We start from the raw sequence: 18,994 nt of genomic DNA on the forward strand, positions 1-18,994 counted from the left end.
GAAACCTTAATCCCTCAAATTTCAGTTCAATAAAATGCATGAATGTATGTTGAAGCTGCAAAGTGGTGAGGGATGACCGTAAGACTGGCTGAGTCTTTGGGATTCAAATCTCATACCAGATTTGCCCTGAATCAAGACCAGTTTTGTATGTCCAACACTGCAAGCAAAATTTCCATATGGCCAAATCCGAGTTCCAATTGACACGAACATCCACCTCCTTGTCACTTTTCTTTGCACAATGAACAACACTGCGACAGTCTGAATCATCTGCCATCACCGTTATTTTCACAGCCAGACGCATGCATACGATCCATGCATTTGAGTAATTGCAAAGACACATTCGATTCCTATTAAACCCATTGCACTCACAGACGGCCCTTTCTGGAGCAAGATAAGTGCGTTTTCAAGTGCTTAAATAAAACTGTGGAATAAATAACTTAAAAAAATGCTGTTTTTGATTCCTTTTATTGCATAATGAAGTGACTGACGCCAAACAATTTTTGCAACTTGGCAACAAACCGGACACTTCAAAGAACAAAGACCAGGAATAAGATAAGATTATTTTGTCTTTGAACTCAATTGGTGGAAAAATGGATCGTGCCGATGCTTGCCCAGTTTTCAGATCTCATTGTTCATAGAATGTCGAAATTTGGTATATTACCCGTTCACTGCCATTGACAATGATAGACATCAAATCCATTTGAATCGGAATGCTAGCATTGAATTTGGCAAGCACTTGATTTTTCAGTGCCTGCCAGGACTTGATTAATTCCTATGTAAAAAACAATGGTTAGTTTAAAAAAAAAAAAAAAAATTAATTTTGAAAGAAATTTCAATAATGAGAATAGTTGAAAGCAGTTTGGAAGATGAATTAGTGAAAAATAAAAATGAATATAAATTATATTTTTAAATTGATCAAAAATAATAATGATGGAAGATGAATGAACACACAAAAAAGAAAACAGAGAAAAGAAAGAAGTATTACTTAAATTTGTACCTCAACATTGACTTTGAAAAAAGCATCTAAAGAAAAAAATAGTTGTGGATTTTCTTGACATAAATTAATTCAATATTAACAATGTTAAAGTTTTTATTTAAAATGTATTGATCATACAAAAACTAAGTTTAAAACAAGAAAGATTTACGATTTGTGACCTCTAAAAAAACTGAAGAATATGTACTGCTAAGTCTTTAATTGTCATTGATTCGATAGATGTCCATGAGACACAATCGATCGATGCCAACCTCTCCACTACAGTTCAAACAAATTGGACAACTATCACACTATATCACAGCCATTAAGTTAGTAGGTTAAATAACATGAGGAGAAAATTTGTAGATCTGTTTCTTTAGTTCGAGTATTGTAAGGGGCGCAAGTTGTCATGTGATTGTATAGCCGGCCATAAAACATACCCATATTTGAGATCTAAATTTACCAGTAATTCTTTTCAAGTGTTACTTTGTTACCCATCAATTATAACAAATAAAGGAAAGCACACAATCCGACTTGCTGAATGTTTTCCTGACAAAAACAACCTTGTCACTCGAAAAAAGCAGAAGAATGATAATGTCGCTATTGTGTCTCAGAACCAGTCGAGCCACCCTCCCATTGTTCAGATTCCCTCACTTTCTACTCTCTGCCATATGTTCCCCAATTTAAAAAGAAAACCTTTGAGTGAAGATTGGGAGTGACATGGCAGGATATTCTCCAATCAGTGATGTTCGAATCAATTATTAAAACGGTCAACTTGGACGCAGTCAATGTCCTCTGCTCCAGAGGGAAGTTCAGACTCATCCCCAAGATCTAAGCCCTTATGAAGCTTCTCAGACAGCGATGGCGCGAGGGGAAAAAGTGCTGGTGTGGAAAGAAGAAAGTAAAGAAAGGGCCAAATCCAAAGAGAGCGCAAGAGCTGTCTCCAGGGTGATGAACGCTACAGAAATATGCAGAACTGAGAGAATCTTCAAGCGAACAACTGCCTCATGTGCAGAACATGTGTGAAATAAAAGAAAAGATGAGGAACGTGGTGCTTCTTCTCCCTGCAGGGCTTGAAATGCTTTAAGCTTGTTAACAATATTGGCAGGGAGCAAAAAGTTAGAAAAGGTGAAATGTCGAGAGAAAATGGTTTGTCAGACAGTGTCCTCATTCAGGTGAGTGTAAAAGATAGCAGAGCCATCCGAGCATGATAAAATTAGTCTGCTGGGGTCTATATATAGTAAAATCAATCCTGGTGTCAGTGAAACAACACTGCAGGATCTATAACAGTTTTTGAGGAAAGAGTCTTTTAATAAGGCTTCTTTACGTCTGGCTAAGTTTGAACCTGTTATAGGTCAAGTGAAATTTTGGTAATTTACAAAACATACATGCAAATAGCATTTTGGGGCTTGTAGATTAAAATATTAAAACCACATAGTATTATGGCATTTACCCTATTTAACATTAATGAAGGAAAATGAACAGGAACAAAATGGTTCAGTAATTTTGCTGTTTGGCCTTTTTCTTTTACAAAAACAGGTTAATATGTACTTCCATAAGTTTTCTATGTGACAATGTCCGAGTTGTGAGTTGAGTGACTGCACGCTTCCCAGTAAAAATGAATTAGATGTCCATCATCTTCAGTGGCACCCAATGAGTTAAGAGTTTAATAAATGGCCTGTAAGGGTTTAAATAACTTGCAGTTACACCACGAAGCAGCTTTTGAGTATTCATAATTCATTTTATCAGATTACTACAATTAAATTAGCATTTTTTTGGGTTGTAACTACTTAAATACAATTACAAAATTCCAGTTTACTTAGAAATCGGAGTTTAAACTATTTCATTGAAGTCCAGTTCACTTCAAATATGGAGGTTACCAGATCCTATTTTTTTTTTCATCAAAATTGATAATCTATACATGGAATTCATGTTAATGATTTTGAAATTCTCTCAATTTTGGTTTGTTTGTTTTTCTGTTCTGACATTTTTGCAAAGTATTTTGAACTGGTTTATTCATAAACTGGTCATAATTCTGTGTCAGTGAGATCTATCACCATCAATGACAGCTAATGCGGTAATTGTTTGATTTATTTATGTGCCAAAGGTTACATTGTGTGGTGATTTATCACATTCCTGGTTCACTGATGACCATTGCGCAGCATTGATTTAACAACTACAGTATTACCTCAACATACGAGTGCCTCGACATAGTTAGTTCATTGCTAAGGGAAACGCCCATTTGAGATACGAGTAAATCGACATACAAGCTCAGTCCCGGAACGCGTTAAGCTCGTATCTCGAGGCACCACTGTATAGTCAATGTAGTGGAGTACTTATTTTCATAATATACCAAAATGTATGCTAGCATGTCGGTGGAAGGAATAGATCATAATACATTATTTAATCTCGTTTTGACAACATAATATGGATGAAGGTAAGACTCCTCATGAAAGGCAAACTTTTTCGTTTCATATTTGCTGTCCCAGCACTCTCATATTTTTGAGGCTGTGATTGATGACCTCCCTGCAGCATCTACTATTACAATTCTGTCCATGTCCTCTCAGTTACGATGGTATGTCCTTCCCGCAGCGATAATCACTGGATTGCAATAAATTCTATAAATCAGTGTCTCAAACCTGTCTTAACTGCTGACCAACTCCCAGAGTCAAAATATTAGACAAATACCACCTTTTGGTTAAATGTTTTTTCACTCAAAACAAACAAGTGACAGAGATTGCATTTTTTTGTGTGAAGGGCTTGAAAGAAGATTTAGTATTCTAGAAGTAAAAGGCATTTCATGGATTTTAATTAATTCACGAAGAAAATACTAAAACATATAAAGAAAAACAATGTCTGGTTAAATGGACTTGTCCGTAACCAATTAGAAAAAAACTAAGATAAGAATGCCTCGATTTCTTTTTTTCTATATAAGGAATAGGTCCGTCTTTCCTCGCAAAATAAAATTTCCTCCTGCCATATCCCTCATCCTCTTGAACAGAACATCAAAAATTAAATTAAATTAAATAAATGATTATTCTTCATTGAACTTGTGTCCCAAAACCTTTACGGTAATATTTTCATCCGCTGAAGATCTCGATACACTGGATTTGACAACATCAAACAGTTATCCAAAAAAAACATGTCTATGATTCTATTTTTCATATTTTTGTCAAATTGTTTGCCTTGATTGAATGTTTACTTGCTGCAACTTTGTTCTGCATATGGTCAGAATAAGATAAATGTATTTATTTTTTATTTCTCAAGCTTTAAAAGGAGCCTCATCTTGTTAAAAAATAACAGCTCTCTAATCATATAGCTTCTACTCCCAAGAAAAAGCTAACATTAACACAAATTTGAAACACTGCTATTCATATGGCCACGATAATAAACTATGTTTGTTCCTTTTTACTTGACTTAATTTCATAAGTAGGTAATTTCTTCTGGTCAGCAGAAGCAGTTCGCTTCTATTGCTGAAAAAAAGCTAACAGTACAGATTTGCAAATCCATTATTATTTAGGTCACAATATGAAAATTACATTTTTATTCATACTTGACTTAATTTTTTAAGTAGGCTTGTTCTTCTGCTCAGTAGTAACAGTTCACTTCTACTGCTGAGAAAAAGCTAATTGCATAGATTTGCAACACCATTATTCTTTTGGTCGTAATAAGAAAATTACATTTTTATTCTTACTTGACCTAATTTAATATGTATGTTTGCACTCTTGGTAAGCAAAGATTAGTCCAAATTGGCAACCTTGTTACTGTGTCTACTGTTCAATTTGAGCAAGCTTCACTTTCCTCAACCGACCCGGCAATTGACAGTAGCTCTGTTTGTTTGTGTCTGTGTAGAGACACTGTGCCGGATAGAGAATGAAACTTCACTGGGCAATAGGATGTGATCTATTATTTATTTTTACGACGATCAAGTTTAATAATGCAACTAGTACAAACAAAGGAAGAGATTGTCCATCCACTGAGTGCAGGATTTGTATTTGTTAGAGCAGGGGTGGCCAACTCCGGTCCTCCAGAGCCTCTACCCACTCTGTTTTCCATATCACCCTCCTCTACCACATCTGAACCAAATGGTCATCAGCAAGGTGTCCAGAAACTTAATACTGATTCAGATTATTTGTTTCAGGTGTGCTGATAGAGGGAGGAGAGGGAAAACAGACCAGATAGGGGCTCTCGAGGACCGGAGTTGGGCACCCCTGTGTTAGAGAGTTCAAGTTAGTGGTTGGTACCTTACTTGAGAGAATTAAAGAATTTGCAAATGGAAGGCCTAGTTGTTCATTGCTGCAAACGCAAAAAAATTGCACCTTCTACATAAGTCAATGCTGAACTGCATCGGGATCGACCAGTGGTACCCCTCAGTCAAAGACTATACAATTAGGGACGCTTAGTTTCTAATTAATGTAATGACAAAATAAAATTAATAGCCAAATCTCAATGTCACTGAAGCATACTCATTCAATGCCATGTTTTTGTTTTACAGACCCATTAGGGTAAAATATTCCTCATGTTTGCACACAAGAGTTTGTAGGTCTTTTAAGCCAACTAAGGCCTTAAAATTGAAGCCCTGCTTTTTGTTAAAGGGGGGCCATGTCATCCTCCCGACAATTATTCTGAAATGATGGCTCCCCTGGGCGACGGGCGTCATGACCCCACCTATGTGGCTGCACTCACAAACCCAAGCAAGATCTGGACAGGCGCAACGGGGGTTTTCACACCTGATTCCAACTCCCCCAGCCCATGGTGTTACTCCTGTGAACTGGGCGAGTGTGTACACGCATCTCACACAAAATCTTCTCCCTGTTTGTGTCTCCAGAACGGTTTTTAAATACCACTGTGTGTTCAGAGTAGAACCCAATGGCTCCTTTGAACCCAGCAGTTTAAATAACTACATGTCTAACCTACGTGTTTTTAACACGTGGAACATAATGGCAACGTTTAAAGCTCTAAATACTTGCATCGCTGTTATATTTAAACCAAAAACACGCAATCAGTGTGCATTGTCAAACATACCTGTAACTTTGTTGCTATGATTGTGAGAAGGCATGTAATTTACTGGTACATGCTGACTCCTTGTCAAGGGGGGATGATTGGTGTCGCTATAGGACCAATGTTTTGGGCCAACTATTACTGGATTAACAGATTACATTTTTTTCCCGATAAGCACCAACATGGGTGACAGTGTACGAGGCCTGGTGCCACTACACAACATTGTTAAAAGGCTAACCGCAGGTGGTGAAAAATATTTAAAAGGAACGGATATCCACAGTTTGTTTCGACAAGGCTGCTTTGCTAGCACAGACATGCAGCTGGTCATTTTTATCGAGCATTCAGGGGATTTAATCATCTAAGCGAGCTCTTTCTGACGACTGAAAGCTGTTAGTCCTGAGTTACTGAAATCTCATGTTTTCGGGATTTATGACCAACTTTCAATTTAGCATTCATGTTAAAAGCAATAGACCCTCGTACACATTCTGTTTCAATTGAGGAATCCGTCATCTCTTGGCTACTGTACTCTTTAGACGCCATGATTTTTTAAAGAAAACTGATTGCAGCGTTACATAAATACATTTTTAACATGTGATCTCTTTCGGCATTGTTTGAAATGGGTAATTAGCATTTAGGAAGTCTTTAAATGACATTTCAAACATTTCTAGTTAATATTTCATGCAATCAACCCACTCATGCTCAAATCATAAGAACTTCTGGTTCTACAGTTATGCACATTGTAGTTGTGATAAATGGGTTGACTCAAAGTCAGTACAAGGTACTTGAAAACATGGAATGTACATAAAACAATATTTACTTGAGGAACAATCAATGAGTTACTTAACTGTTATTGATAATGGTAACGATGCCAGCACTTCCAGTCAAATTTGATCTCGGTTACTGTCAATGGCAGCCAATGAGTCAAGCACATCTATTTAAATCATAATCTTTCAGTTGGTTGATCAATATCATCATGAATCAAACGTTTACTTTTTACTCAGTTGGTTTCTGCTTGTTCTTGGGGGGCTTTTTCCCTTCAGTAATCTAAATGAACACTAAAGTGAGATTAATAGTCCACTGCATAATATTCCACTTTTTTGCCTAAAATAAAGATATATTGTTGCTTTCGCAGTGTTCCTCATGTCATTTTGCTTCAGCAGTAAAGCTGCCACAAATAATTCATCACTATTGAATTTGGTGATTAATTCATTTTTTTCCAATAAGAACTACAGGAATTAAAGTGTTGTTATTTTTTTCTAATTTCTAAAAATAAAATAAAAAGAATGGATCCCAGAAATGAAGTCGTAGTGCCACAAATTCTGCCAGCTTATGTCAGGCTGTTATAGTTATTCCATGCAATCTACAGAATTTGTAACGAGCAATTAATCAATGTTTCTGGCTATAAAACAGAGTTTAAGTGCCAGCGTTTCAAGCCTCCAGAGGCCAAATGTTGTATAGCTTTTATTGCCGTGCCACGCGCCATCAAACTAATTCTCTAGATGCAACATTAAGTTTAAACTGTATATTGTATTTGCAGCCGCACATCGCAGCGGCAAAGAAGATAAAACAGCATCACGGTCACATATGGCACAGCGGTGTCAATATTTTGATGTGCCTGTAAAATTTGGGTTGTTTGAAGACTGTTCTCTGCTCACCCTTTTCAGAATAAATAATTCAAGATGCAGCTGGATGGCTCAGTGCTTCCCTCGCCTCCGAACACAAAAGGTAGAACAAATTGGTGCTTGTGATCATCTCGCCGATTTACACGCACGGATCGTGCCATTAAGTAAACTTGCAAAATCTAACTTGAGAAAGGTCACTATATTTGGCACAGACGTTTTAGACCAGATGGCCTTCCTGGTGCAACCCACACAAGTGGGAATCAGACCCGGCCGGGCCACCAAAGCATCAGACTGTATTGAGAAGAAATGCAATGAATTCATCAACTGCCAAAGTTATTTATTTGTTTATTTATAGTAGTTTTAAATGTTTTTTCCTGAAAAAAACATTTCTCAATTAGAAATATACTTCAATTTAATGATTTTGTCGTAAGACTTTTTTTTTAAATTGGTGATAGTTTTAACCTTTTCTAGTATTGACCTTTGTTTTCTATTTTTTTAATTTTATTTTACTAGCATTACTTATTTCCGGTATGACTTGAAAAAATTATAATCATTTTTAACTTTTCCAATCAGACTTTAGGCATTGTGATGCTGGCTATCAATACCACTCCCAACGCTTCCTAGCATGTATGCTTCCTCTGTCAATACAATCTGTCATTTTTTAACCATCCGAGCCAGAATACATTTCTGAAGGAGAAGACGGCCTGCTTCTAAGTGTTTCTCCGAGTTTGCAGCAGAACAGCGTGCCGTTAAAATGATCAATACACCTTGTGTGCAAATCTACCATCTTAAGTATTAAAATTAGAATTTCCATCTTTAATATAACGGTATATAAAATGGTAAATGATATCAGCACCTAACTGAACAATGAATAGAGCTACCTAAAAAACCATAAAGGAACACATTTCAACTTACAACCATTTCTCCTTTTCATAAATAATCTAGTCGTAATAAAATGTAATGAGTAATATCCAGAAATAGCATTATCTTAAAAATGACATAAGACTATGGACAAATCTGACTTGAATTTAACCTATTTTTTCACATCTGCCTGTCTTTCACACTTCTCATTTTCAATCAAATGACTTTTCTGCTGACTGTGTCGGTTGAGGTAGTCTAGCTTCCATTTAGTCCAGATTTTTCCATCGGAATACTCGCTTGCAACCTTAGCTTCCCTGCATCTTTTGCAGAGCTGACCTTCCTCACTCGATAAAGAAAATATATCACCCAGTTTTGACCCTTGCTCTTCTATTTGCAAATACTCTGACAGCCATTCCAACTGAAAAAAAAACTGTTTTTTTTCCCCTCTGGTTTAGGGAGTCGAGGTATTGCATTCACTTTAGCAGAGTCAGCATTTGCGTCACTTAACTGCGCAAGTACTGTCAGAGACGTTACTGGCTGCTAGAGTAATTGGCTGGACACCGGTCAATCACTGAATTACACACCAAAATGAAACTGAAAAAATGTTATATCTATCTAAATAATTTGCGTTCACTGCACTGGATAGGTTTTGTATGGTAAGACTGCATGCAGTTGTGCAGTTTAGAGGGAACTTGGTCAAGATGACAACACTGACTTGGAAGCTGAGATGAGCAGTTGCGACTGACTCCAAGTGACGTCAAGGCGGGAGAGACAGGGGAAACTGTTCCATTAACGGGATAAAATAACACGCCAACCCCTGGTGCTTATGCTGGAAGTTTACAAAACTATCCTGTGTAAAAGGCTCACTTTCTGCAGAGACGGCTTATTGTTGTCAGAACAGTTCATATGCTCCCATTAGAGGACTGCAGGGACGCCAAATTTTTAGAACAGGAGAGACAAACCTTTTTACGTTCGTTCTTTTGTAGTTATGAACACGTTTTTATCCCAGACTATTTTGTTGATTTGTTAAGGAGTCGTGGAGGCAGCGCAGCACTTTTGCAAACAGCGCAAATTAACTTAAATAAGTCTCCATTTGTGTGGCTCTCAAGACTATTTTTTATCTCCTCATTTTTCAGTAGTTTAAATAACGTCACCATGTTGTTCAATACATTGTGGCAATTCATCTAAGTGACCTTATAGCATCATTAAGGTAACTTTTCAAAGATGGATTTCATTTCTAAGATTAAGACCTAGTTGAGTTTTCGCACAATTAACACTTCTTTTAACCATTTTTGTTTGGGACTTATTGTTCTCATTAAATTTTGATCGCACAAAATCCTGCTAAGATTGTTGTGTTCAAACATGTTGGTGTTGATTATCACGAACGTTTTCTACTCAAATCATCATCATCTTTCGCTCGTGCACAACTGCAGCGTGACAGCTGCGTAGACTTCACGTTGACAGGCGAGATTTCTGATTGGCAGCTCGCTATCAGTACGCAGGTTTTAGGTTCAGATTGAGAGAAAATTAAAATATCTAACTATTAAATACTACGTTTCAAACCGTTTTCTGACATTTTCAGTCAATTTTTTTTCTTTGACGCAGTGAAAGAGTTGTGCTTGTGAATTCATGCATTTATGCATAAGCAATTAGAGACAAACACACAGTCTTTAGTTCTTGCTGTAAAAGTTGCGAGAAAGCACTTTAACACTCGCCGCCGAATGTTCTTTGTAGGAACACACTTTTCAAATCATTTCTACAGAATTAGTAGCGCGCATTGCCGGTGGGAGCTGCTGAATATGGATCATCCTTGTGCAGGTGGGGAGTGGTCGCCATAGTTACGGAGAGAGCTGCAAAGGTAGGGAGAAAGGCTACAATGAATGATAGCGCCGTCTGTGAAGAAGGAAAGCGGAAGAAGCCTCTGGCTGGCCCTTCATTATCACTTACAAAGCCTGACAGCAAGAGGGGCGGGGCAAATAAAAATCCCAAAGGGGGGATGGTTGGCTTCTGCTGTTTACTCATTCACTAACAATGAATCAGGAATAGCTGGCATGTTTCGGTGTCGTTGTCGACAATGGACGCCAAATCCATTGAACTGGACTCATATCGGCAAAGATGGGACCTGAAGAGTTAAGAGTAAATAGTATCCCATCTAAATGTTCAAATGTGCTTTTCCTTTGTTTTTCCAATTAAAAATCCGTAATAATAATCAGTTTTACTTATTCAATCTACTTTTCTGTTTAAACGTGACTTTCATTCATACATTCATCGTCTGTTTCATGTATTCACCCAAGGATGGACAATTTGGAGTGTCTTTTTGGGACTTGGGAGTACCCAGAGAAAACCCATTTCGGCAAGAGGAAAACATAACTAACAGCAGACAGGAAGAACAGAGCACATTCTTTACCATCAATGCCAAGGATTGTTATAGCCAATGTATCAAATGACATTAAAGCTTTTAGAACATTAAGGGAGTCTGTGCATTTTCTTAAATATGATTGTTGTCATCAGTAATATATGCTAGATATTGTATTGGGTGTGGTCATTTGATCACCCCAGCAAAAAATAAAATAATTTAGTAAATGTTCTCCGACACAGGCACTTAACTCCAAACGTTGACATGACACCGATATGACGCATTTCCCTATTTCATAAGATAAGTGAGCGTGTGAAATGAGTCAAATCCTTGCGGGAGGCTTCCACTCTTCCGCAAGACAATGACAGAAGATTAAGCACAGGACTCCTCCGCATTTAAAACCCCAGCCAGGTTTTTTTTTTGTTTGTTTTTTTAACATGGCATTTTCTCCAAAATTTTATCTCATGTTTTCTAAAAGTTACTGACAAAAACACCCTCCCCTTGGAACACTTCACTGTGTTCTGAATGAGTGCCCCTTTTGCTGCCTCCTTTGACATTCTCCTCAACACCAATTGCAAACAGTGCCCAGCTCAGCCTGGATCCTCTTCAAACAAATCTAATTAGAAATGGGGGGGATGATCCAAAAGAGAGATAGATTTTTAACTCCCTGAAGGTCACACATTTTCTTTTTATTAATGATGTTTTATAACAAAACAGACGGCAGTGGGGTTTTACCCTGGCTGTAGTCCTGTGTGATATTGGGAACTATCAAAATAGAATCCATTTGCATCACATCATGATATTATGCGTTTTTAATTAGTTAGAGAATTATGCAACAATTATAACAGCATCTCCCCTGCTCATATTTGAATTGACATTAAACTGAACTGCCATGCTACACGTATCAAGGAACATGTTTTATAGTTTTGATGTTTTGATAAAATAAAAATAGTTGTGCGAAAACGATTTAGTGTAAACAGAAACAGCACAGTAGCATTGTTCAAATGTAATGATATTTAATTCTGATAATGCTTGTGAGTGGTTGTGAGCAAAAAAATGAATTTAATGACATTTGAAACTACAATGAGTCCTCGGGTAACGATGTCAATCTGTTCCTGAGACTCGGTGTAACCCAAATCTTAGTGTAAATCAAAATATAAAAATAAAATAGGAAATACAATTACACTGTACATCAAATTCTACACAGAAAGACAGTGGATTATTATTTTACCATATAATTCAATATACAATATACTAAAGTATATAATTGACAAGAAATACCAGATTCCCTAAACCAGGGGTGCTCAAACTTTTTTGTTTGCTTGGAAGTTCGATGGGGCTATTTGTCAGTGCAAGGTCCATATGCTGCCATAAACCATCATATTGTTATGGGGTGTTTGTAACGACAAGACTAGCATAACCCAAGGACTCCCTGTACGTTGTGGATAACAGAGATACCCCACTACTTTCCGCTTCGTTTTTTTCTGGGAATTTCTTTCTTTTTTTAATCTTCTATGCAGCCCATCCTCGATTCGACCCCACGTCTGCTCGCAACGTAGTCAGGCGAGTGAACCTCATACACCACGTTCATAAAAACCACACTGAAACTCGCAAGCGGAAGCATTTCCCCTGTTTATTATTTTTTGTTGTTGTTGTTTTTTTAATAAAGATGACCATACTTTGCCGATTTTCACATTTCACTGGAGGTCCGACCACCTATTAACCGCAATAATCGAGGTATTACTTTATATGCGTCAGTATTTTTCAATTGTCTTGCATGCACTACTCACGTACGGTTGGCAAAGTGAGCCAATTGGCTACCTATTGATTGAAAACAGGGACACTTTGAGGCCAATTAGTAGTATAATACTAGGTTATAAGGAATCCCAGGAATGTAGCAAGTCAGCATAAATTGGGCATCAATCTCTGGCAAAAATGTACATTGTAGGAACGGGTCTATTTATGGCGACGATAATAATGGCCGTCATTTCAGCAACATACTTCATCATATCGTACAGCAGTGTTCCCCAACACTCAGCGCAGACCCATAAAGCGATTCCAACATTGCTCACGGAGTACATTATTGTTTGCTGATATATATCATGCAGCACTAACATACCGTAAAACTCATTTAACATGACCACTGAACCTACAATGCGACCAGTGTTACCACACTACATTAGGGATGCCACAACAATCATTTGACGATATATCAGATTATTTGGCACTGGCTCAATAGCCCCGTCTAATCGCGCCTTGATTATTAGACCTTTCTATTATTTGGTCTACCAAACAAATCTATTCATAAACTTTAACTGGTTTTAAGCTATTCTGTCCAGAACATCACGAGAAGTCAACTCTTTCACGGCCTTAGACCCCAATTTTTAAAAAATATTTACCATCAAGAAGCTCAAAATTAATTCGAACCACTTTTAAGATTAGTCGATTATTTCTGATAATCCATTTGACAACTCATGTTGCCCTTCCTAATTCAAGGCCAGTTGTTGCCCTGTAGGTAGAAAATTTATCAGTGTTCCAAGTTAATGTGTCTCTTGCAAATGCCCAGGTGTGAGACAAACATCATATACGTAATCCCGATTGTTAGTCGGCAAAGAGACATCTCAGCTCGCATTGCCACGGACGCATGTTTCCAATGCAAGCATGTGAGCTTTCATGGTTATTTACAGGGAATTGTCACAGAGGTCCTGGCTGACTGACAAGCCGATTGTCATCCGACTGCTTGTTTTTTTGCGTCACTTGAGTCGACATTGTTATGATGCGAGGCAAACAACGGAACGAAAGGCGCGCACAAAGACACGCTCACGCTGCAAATGAGGACGCACGCGACTGCAAAATAGAATAACAACAAGGGGGGGCAAAAGGGAGCTGAAACTCAGGCTTGTGCACGACTCGACAAGTTCGTTGCGGGTGCGGGAAATGTTGAAAAAAGTTCCAAAGCCAGCTATGGAATTTTATCCATCAGCCAGTTGACATGTGGACAATATGCCATGTGTCGGAACAGCTGACTTGGGAGGTTCATTGTCTTGATGTTCAAATATTTTGGGGAGCAGCTGTCAGTTGCCATTTGGAATGGGGATGGGCTTCACATCCGGGAGTGGCGTTACAACGTTGAAATTCTTAGACACTTCAAAATGCCTGAGATGGTTGGGTTGGAGTCACAAAAAAGGTTCCTCTTAAATCACCGGCTGTAATGGACGGTGATAGTCATTAAATCCATTTTGACATCGATGGACCTGCAATCTGTCTATCACTGTCAATCCAATTGCACTGAATAAGATGCAGTAAATGTACACAACATTTTAGCTTTCGTATCCCTCACTTGCAACAAATCCAAAACCAAATGGACAAAAAAATATTTATACTGTGCTTTACAACAGAACTATATCCTATATCGCTGAAACGATATCAACCTTTCTATCCACAGCATTTTTATTGCGATAATGATACTCTTCATCCAACTGATATGTTGAGCAGTAGCTGGTGGTGAACCTTCGGATAAGGCCTAATTTGCTAAGGGCTTACTTTTTATGTCTTGGGATTCCATGAATTAGAATTACTACCAAATTGGCCTTAACGCAGGGGGTGGCCAAGTCCAGTCCTCGAGAGCCCCTATCCTGTCTGTTTTCCATGTCTCCCTCCACCAACACACCTTAATCAAATCATCTGGATCGGTATGCAGGTTCTGGACAGCTAGCTGATGAGTTGATCATATGATTCAGGTGTGGTAGAAGAGGGAGATATGGAAAACAGACAGGATTGGGTTAGGGTTATGAAATGGCTTATGTCGTGAAAGGATTTTTTTTTCTATACTGCACAGCAATACAAGACCCCAAACCATTATGTGAATTGTATCACTTCAAATCTCGGCTATGAGCATTTCATAATCAAATCACTACTTTCTGCATAGCCGCCACTAAAGAGAATTTATAGGTTTAGTGTTGGGGCTGCTTTGCCTTTTCAAACGGTGTTTTACAGGCAAACACACAACAATTTAAACACACAAACGCACTGTGAAGCCTCTTATTCCATGTTTGCAAAGCTAACAAGCACAGGAGCCTTGGGGCGATGCTCGTCGGGTTTACATCACACAAATAATCCCGCACGTAAACACGCATCTGGTTGCAAGCTCAGCATAAAACTATAAAAAAAATATAAAAATAGAGGAAAAAAAAACAAGATGGTAAGTGATGTAACTTGACTGCCAGTTGTTTTTTGCGCCTATGGGTTTTGAACAAAGGTAGGTTTGTTTTTTCACTCATCCGGCAAGATGGATAGCTTCGAATTATAAGAAGACTGGACACTGCCGGTTGATCTCCAATGTGGAGACAAATTTTGTCCATGGAAATTAAAAGAAATGAAAGGAAAAAAACTTTTTTTTTTAATGGTCAAATCAAGTTGCTTAAATCTGTAGGACAGATATTTTTTTAAATGTTAAGATCACAATCCAGAGGATAATATTAACCATTGTTGATTAAAACACCTTTGTTGATATCGATAGACATTCCACTCGACCTGGGCGAAAAGACAAAAATCGTTGTCTCCATTTTTTTTCTAAATTATCAGTCGATATCGATAAACATCAGGATAACTATCACATCTTTTTTGTTTCAAATTTAAAATTTCAAACTTCTCTATATAATGAGTAAATAAATTACTTTCTTCCTTATTCAAACATGAAAGTAACCATGTTACCTTACTTGATAAGAAAATAGAATATGAATGATGATGATTTTAAAGTATTTTTGTTGTTCTGTTGTGCTATAGAGATAAGACCACTCCCTCCTCAACTATGAAAAGTAAAAAATAAAACCTGAAGAAATTTTGGCAGGCGTCTTCATTTTGACAAATTTACCTTCAAACCAAAAGCCAAAACCACTGGTCACAAGTATTAGTGGATCAGTAAATACATTTACATTTGAGTAGAATATGTTACTGTGCTGCTTCTGTATACCTTGGATAGTTTGAGGTTGCTGCACTACTTCATATATCCATCATTTGTGGCAGGTCAGTTTAATGTAAAATCAAAAACAACAACTGTTATAATTGTTGTATCATTTTTCAACTCAAACATTTTAAATGCATTATGTACATTGTGGTATAAGTATCAATATTGTGATTTAAAATCATAAATATTATGATCATTTTTCCCCACACGTCGCACAGCAGAATTAATATCCCCTCTAAAATAAGCAAGATTTCACATGCGAAAATATGTCAGAGCCTCTCGAAGAGTGGTGCGCATACACCTCCACACACCTACTCCAAGCACTTTCAATTTCACCGTATGATTCACTTCATTATGTAAGAGCTGAAGCGCCACTTGCCCGGACTTACCTCATTGGCTGCCATTGACAGCGAGAGACGTCCAAGATTGGACATTTAATATTGTCAATGGCACTGAAAGTGTAAACTGTAAATAAAGTCTTTTGCGTTTATCTCTACGTCTTAGAGAAAGTGCCTGAAATGGGACAGCAAGACGTAGCCAGGCACAAACGCTAATCCTCCGGCCCCCCCGCGACCCCCCGCCTCGGTTGATGACTGGCCTCGCATATCCAGAAGGCGCAAAAGCCATCTGGTGTTTGTTTGGGGGGGGTGAGCGTCCCTGCCAGCGAGCTTGTGTCTACTAATGTTTGCTTCTACCAGTCACACTGTGTCATAGCGTGGTAAATTCCATGCTCGTGTGAGATGCAATGGAACTTGGGTGACGAAAGGATGGAAACCACAAGCATGTACGTAAAACGAAGGGATGACAAATAAAAGTGATGTCATACTGTGAAGTGATGCATTAGCCAGGTGTGTCTGTGTGTGGCTGGTACACCATTCGTAGTACAAACAAGTATTAAATCGTGTATAATGTAGGGGTAGGGGAGGTGAGCTGCCATAAATGTAGTGCTGTGTAAAATGCTGGGCAAAAAACTTTATTATGGAAATTGTTATAAGTCGGGGTTCGGAGTTTATAGCGATAATTTGAAGAATAATGTCAGGTTTCTCACTTTAAAAGAAAAAAAATGTAAGCGCAACCCATTTTTTTCACTGGCCCTAATCCTTTTCCTCTTTCATAGCCTGCCACTGACAACTATAGACATTTTATTCATTTAAACTTGGAGGACTGGCTGTGAATGGTTATTTTTCAGTGCCATTGACGTTGATTATGAAAATAGCAAAATGAGTTGGAAGTTTAGTGCAGCCATATTCTTTTTTTTCTCAAATAGTCAAATTCAACATTAATTCGTGTAACATTTGAATATTTGCAATAGTTTATTCAGCCTACCAAGCACGTTTGGGGGATATGGGAGGAAGTTGACGCACCCAGGGAAAACCCACACTGGCAAGTGCAATACATTAATAGTTTAACCTAAACAATAGCAGGAAATCTACTGAACTGCATCTATAGGGTTAATCTGTGACTAAAGTCTAAATATGACATTAACCTACTTCAATGCATTCACACGTGCAGCTGCTCACGTGTAAATGCAGTGATTCCAGTCAAATATCATGTTTCTCTGCCATTGACGGTGATAGACGTCACCATCTATGACAGACAATAAATTAGGAGATCGCCAATAATTATACCTTTTATTTTAAAAAAGCTTGATATTTCAAACGTCTTTGAATAATTGAATATTTAGTAATGTATTTGCAGAGATCTATTTGTTATTTTTGTCGTTTTTTCATGACATTATTAGAAGTAAATATGGTGTCCCTTGAGGTACAAAAACATTGTGTACCAGACAACTCTTTTAATGAGCATAAGGAGTGCATATTCACTGTTCAAATGAAATATGAAAGGAAGAGGGGGAAAGCGCTAGATTTGACTTACCAAGTAGCACACAGGCGACGAGGATCACACCGGTTGACATCGTGCCTTACCGGGTTCAACTACCCCCACAGCGTTTCCCCTTCTGGATGAGAGAGAAAAAAAACCAGTCCAAACCCGGAAAAAAGCGAGCAAGGTGAATCTTGCAAGGTGGCCCCACGATACTCCCCGACTTCCAGCACGGAAGAAAAAAAATCGAAAAAAAAATGAGAGTCCTTTCTTCCCCTCACCTTCCGGCCGAGGACGTGTGTCAGGCAGCCGGGCGACCCAACCCACTCCCCGGCGTGCTACTGCCACACATCCACGGTACTGCGGAGGAGCTCCGGAGCGCTCAACACTTCAAGTCCTGTACGCACGACACTTTGGGATACTGGGCACTACAGGGGACTTGCAGATCTCGCCACGAAGATGCAAAGATTTTAAACCTCCACAAAAATAAAAGGTTAAACAAGTCCTTATCAAATGGTTATCAAGCTGGTCCGTACACTTCCTTCCTTTCACGGCGAATCCCGGAGACGTAATCAATCTCCCACTATCAGCCGACGTAGGAGCCAAATGGGCGGGCACTGAATTGAGTAGGAACGGCTTTGTGCCTTGCCACAATGGAACTAATTAAACAATAGAATCATTCAAAAGCACATTTTCATACAAATATTAAAAGGAAAAAAACTTGAAGACTAGCCCAACTTTTTTTCAACCATGTTTTAAAAATGAGTTGCACTTTGATTTGCAAACGTATCAGTAAAAGTGGTCGATTTGGAGCGGGGGTGGGCGAACACGCGGCTTGCGAGCCGCATGTGGCTCCTGGCCAGCGGCTCTTTGCTACTTATCATATTTTGTATACTGGATTTAGTGAGTGGTTAGTGTGGCGGACTCAAAGCTCTAGGGTCGTGGGTGCAAGTCCAGGTCGGTCCACTTGTGTGGAGCTTGCATGTTTGTATATGTGGGTTTTCTCTGGGAACTTTCCTCCCACATTTCAAAAACATGCATGGTTGGCTGATTGGACACTGTAAAGTGTGCATGGTTGTCCGTTTCTTTGTGCCCTCGGGTCGGCTAGCCACCGATTCGTGGTGTAATGGTTGTTTTCTTGAACAAAACAGAAAATAACCAACAAATAGTATTTGTTATTTGGCCGATATCTACTAGTGAAAAAGAGAATAGCAAGTCTTGTGCACATTTAAAGCTGTACCCTTGATTCAGTCATCTTTTTTTGTTACAAATACAGCTCATATACTCAAAAAAACATGGTATACTGTGGCTCTTTGCCTCATTTCATGTTTTTCTTAGTGATATTCTCTCTTAATCTCCTAAGACCTGACATCCACATGTGTGGACATCACATT

General features: G+C 38.3%; 1 protein-coding gene across 2 annotated transcripts in view; it reads right to left on the reverse strand.

Moving 5' to 3' along the window:
- igsf3 (immunoglobulin superfamily, member 3) overlaps positions 1 to 18,196 on the reverse strand; it is a 90,704-nt gene extending 72,508 nt beyond the window's left edge. The window contains exons 1-2 of one of the 2 annotated variants that reach the window (XM_077728454.1): positions 17,882 to 18,196; positions 17,655 to 17,736 (exon numbers count right to left, since the gene is read on the reverse strand). In XM_077728454.1, coding sequence (XP_077584580.1) covers positions 17,655 to 17,694 — 40 coding nt within the window. In that variant the 5' untranslated portion in view covers positions 17,695 to 17,736; positions 17,882 to 18,196. Of the gene's footprint in view, positions 1 to 17,654 lie in introns of both variants that reach the window. The other variant, XM_077728453.1, reaches the window with a different exon arrangement.
- Positions 18,197 to 18,994: the final 798 nt, after the last annotated feature.

This window comes from Stigmatopora nigra, chromosome 11 (genome assembly GCF_051989575.1).
Source record: "Stigmatopora nigra isolate UIUO_SnigA chromosome 11, RoL_Snig_1.1, whole genome shotgun sequence".
NCBI lineage: Eukaryota > Metazoa > Chordata > Actinopteri > Syngnathiformes > Syngnathidae > Stigmatopora > Stigmatopora nigra.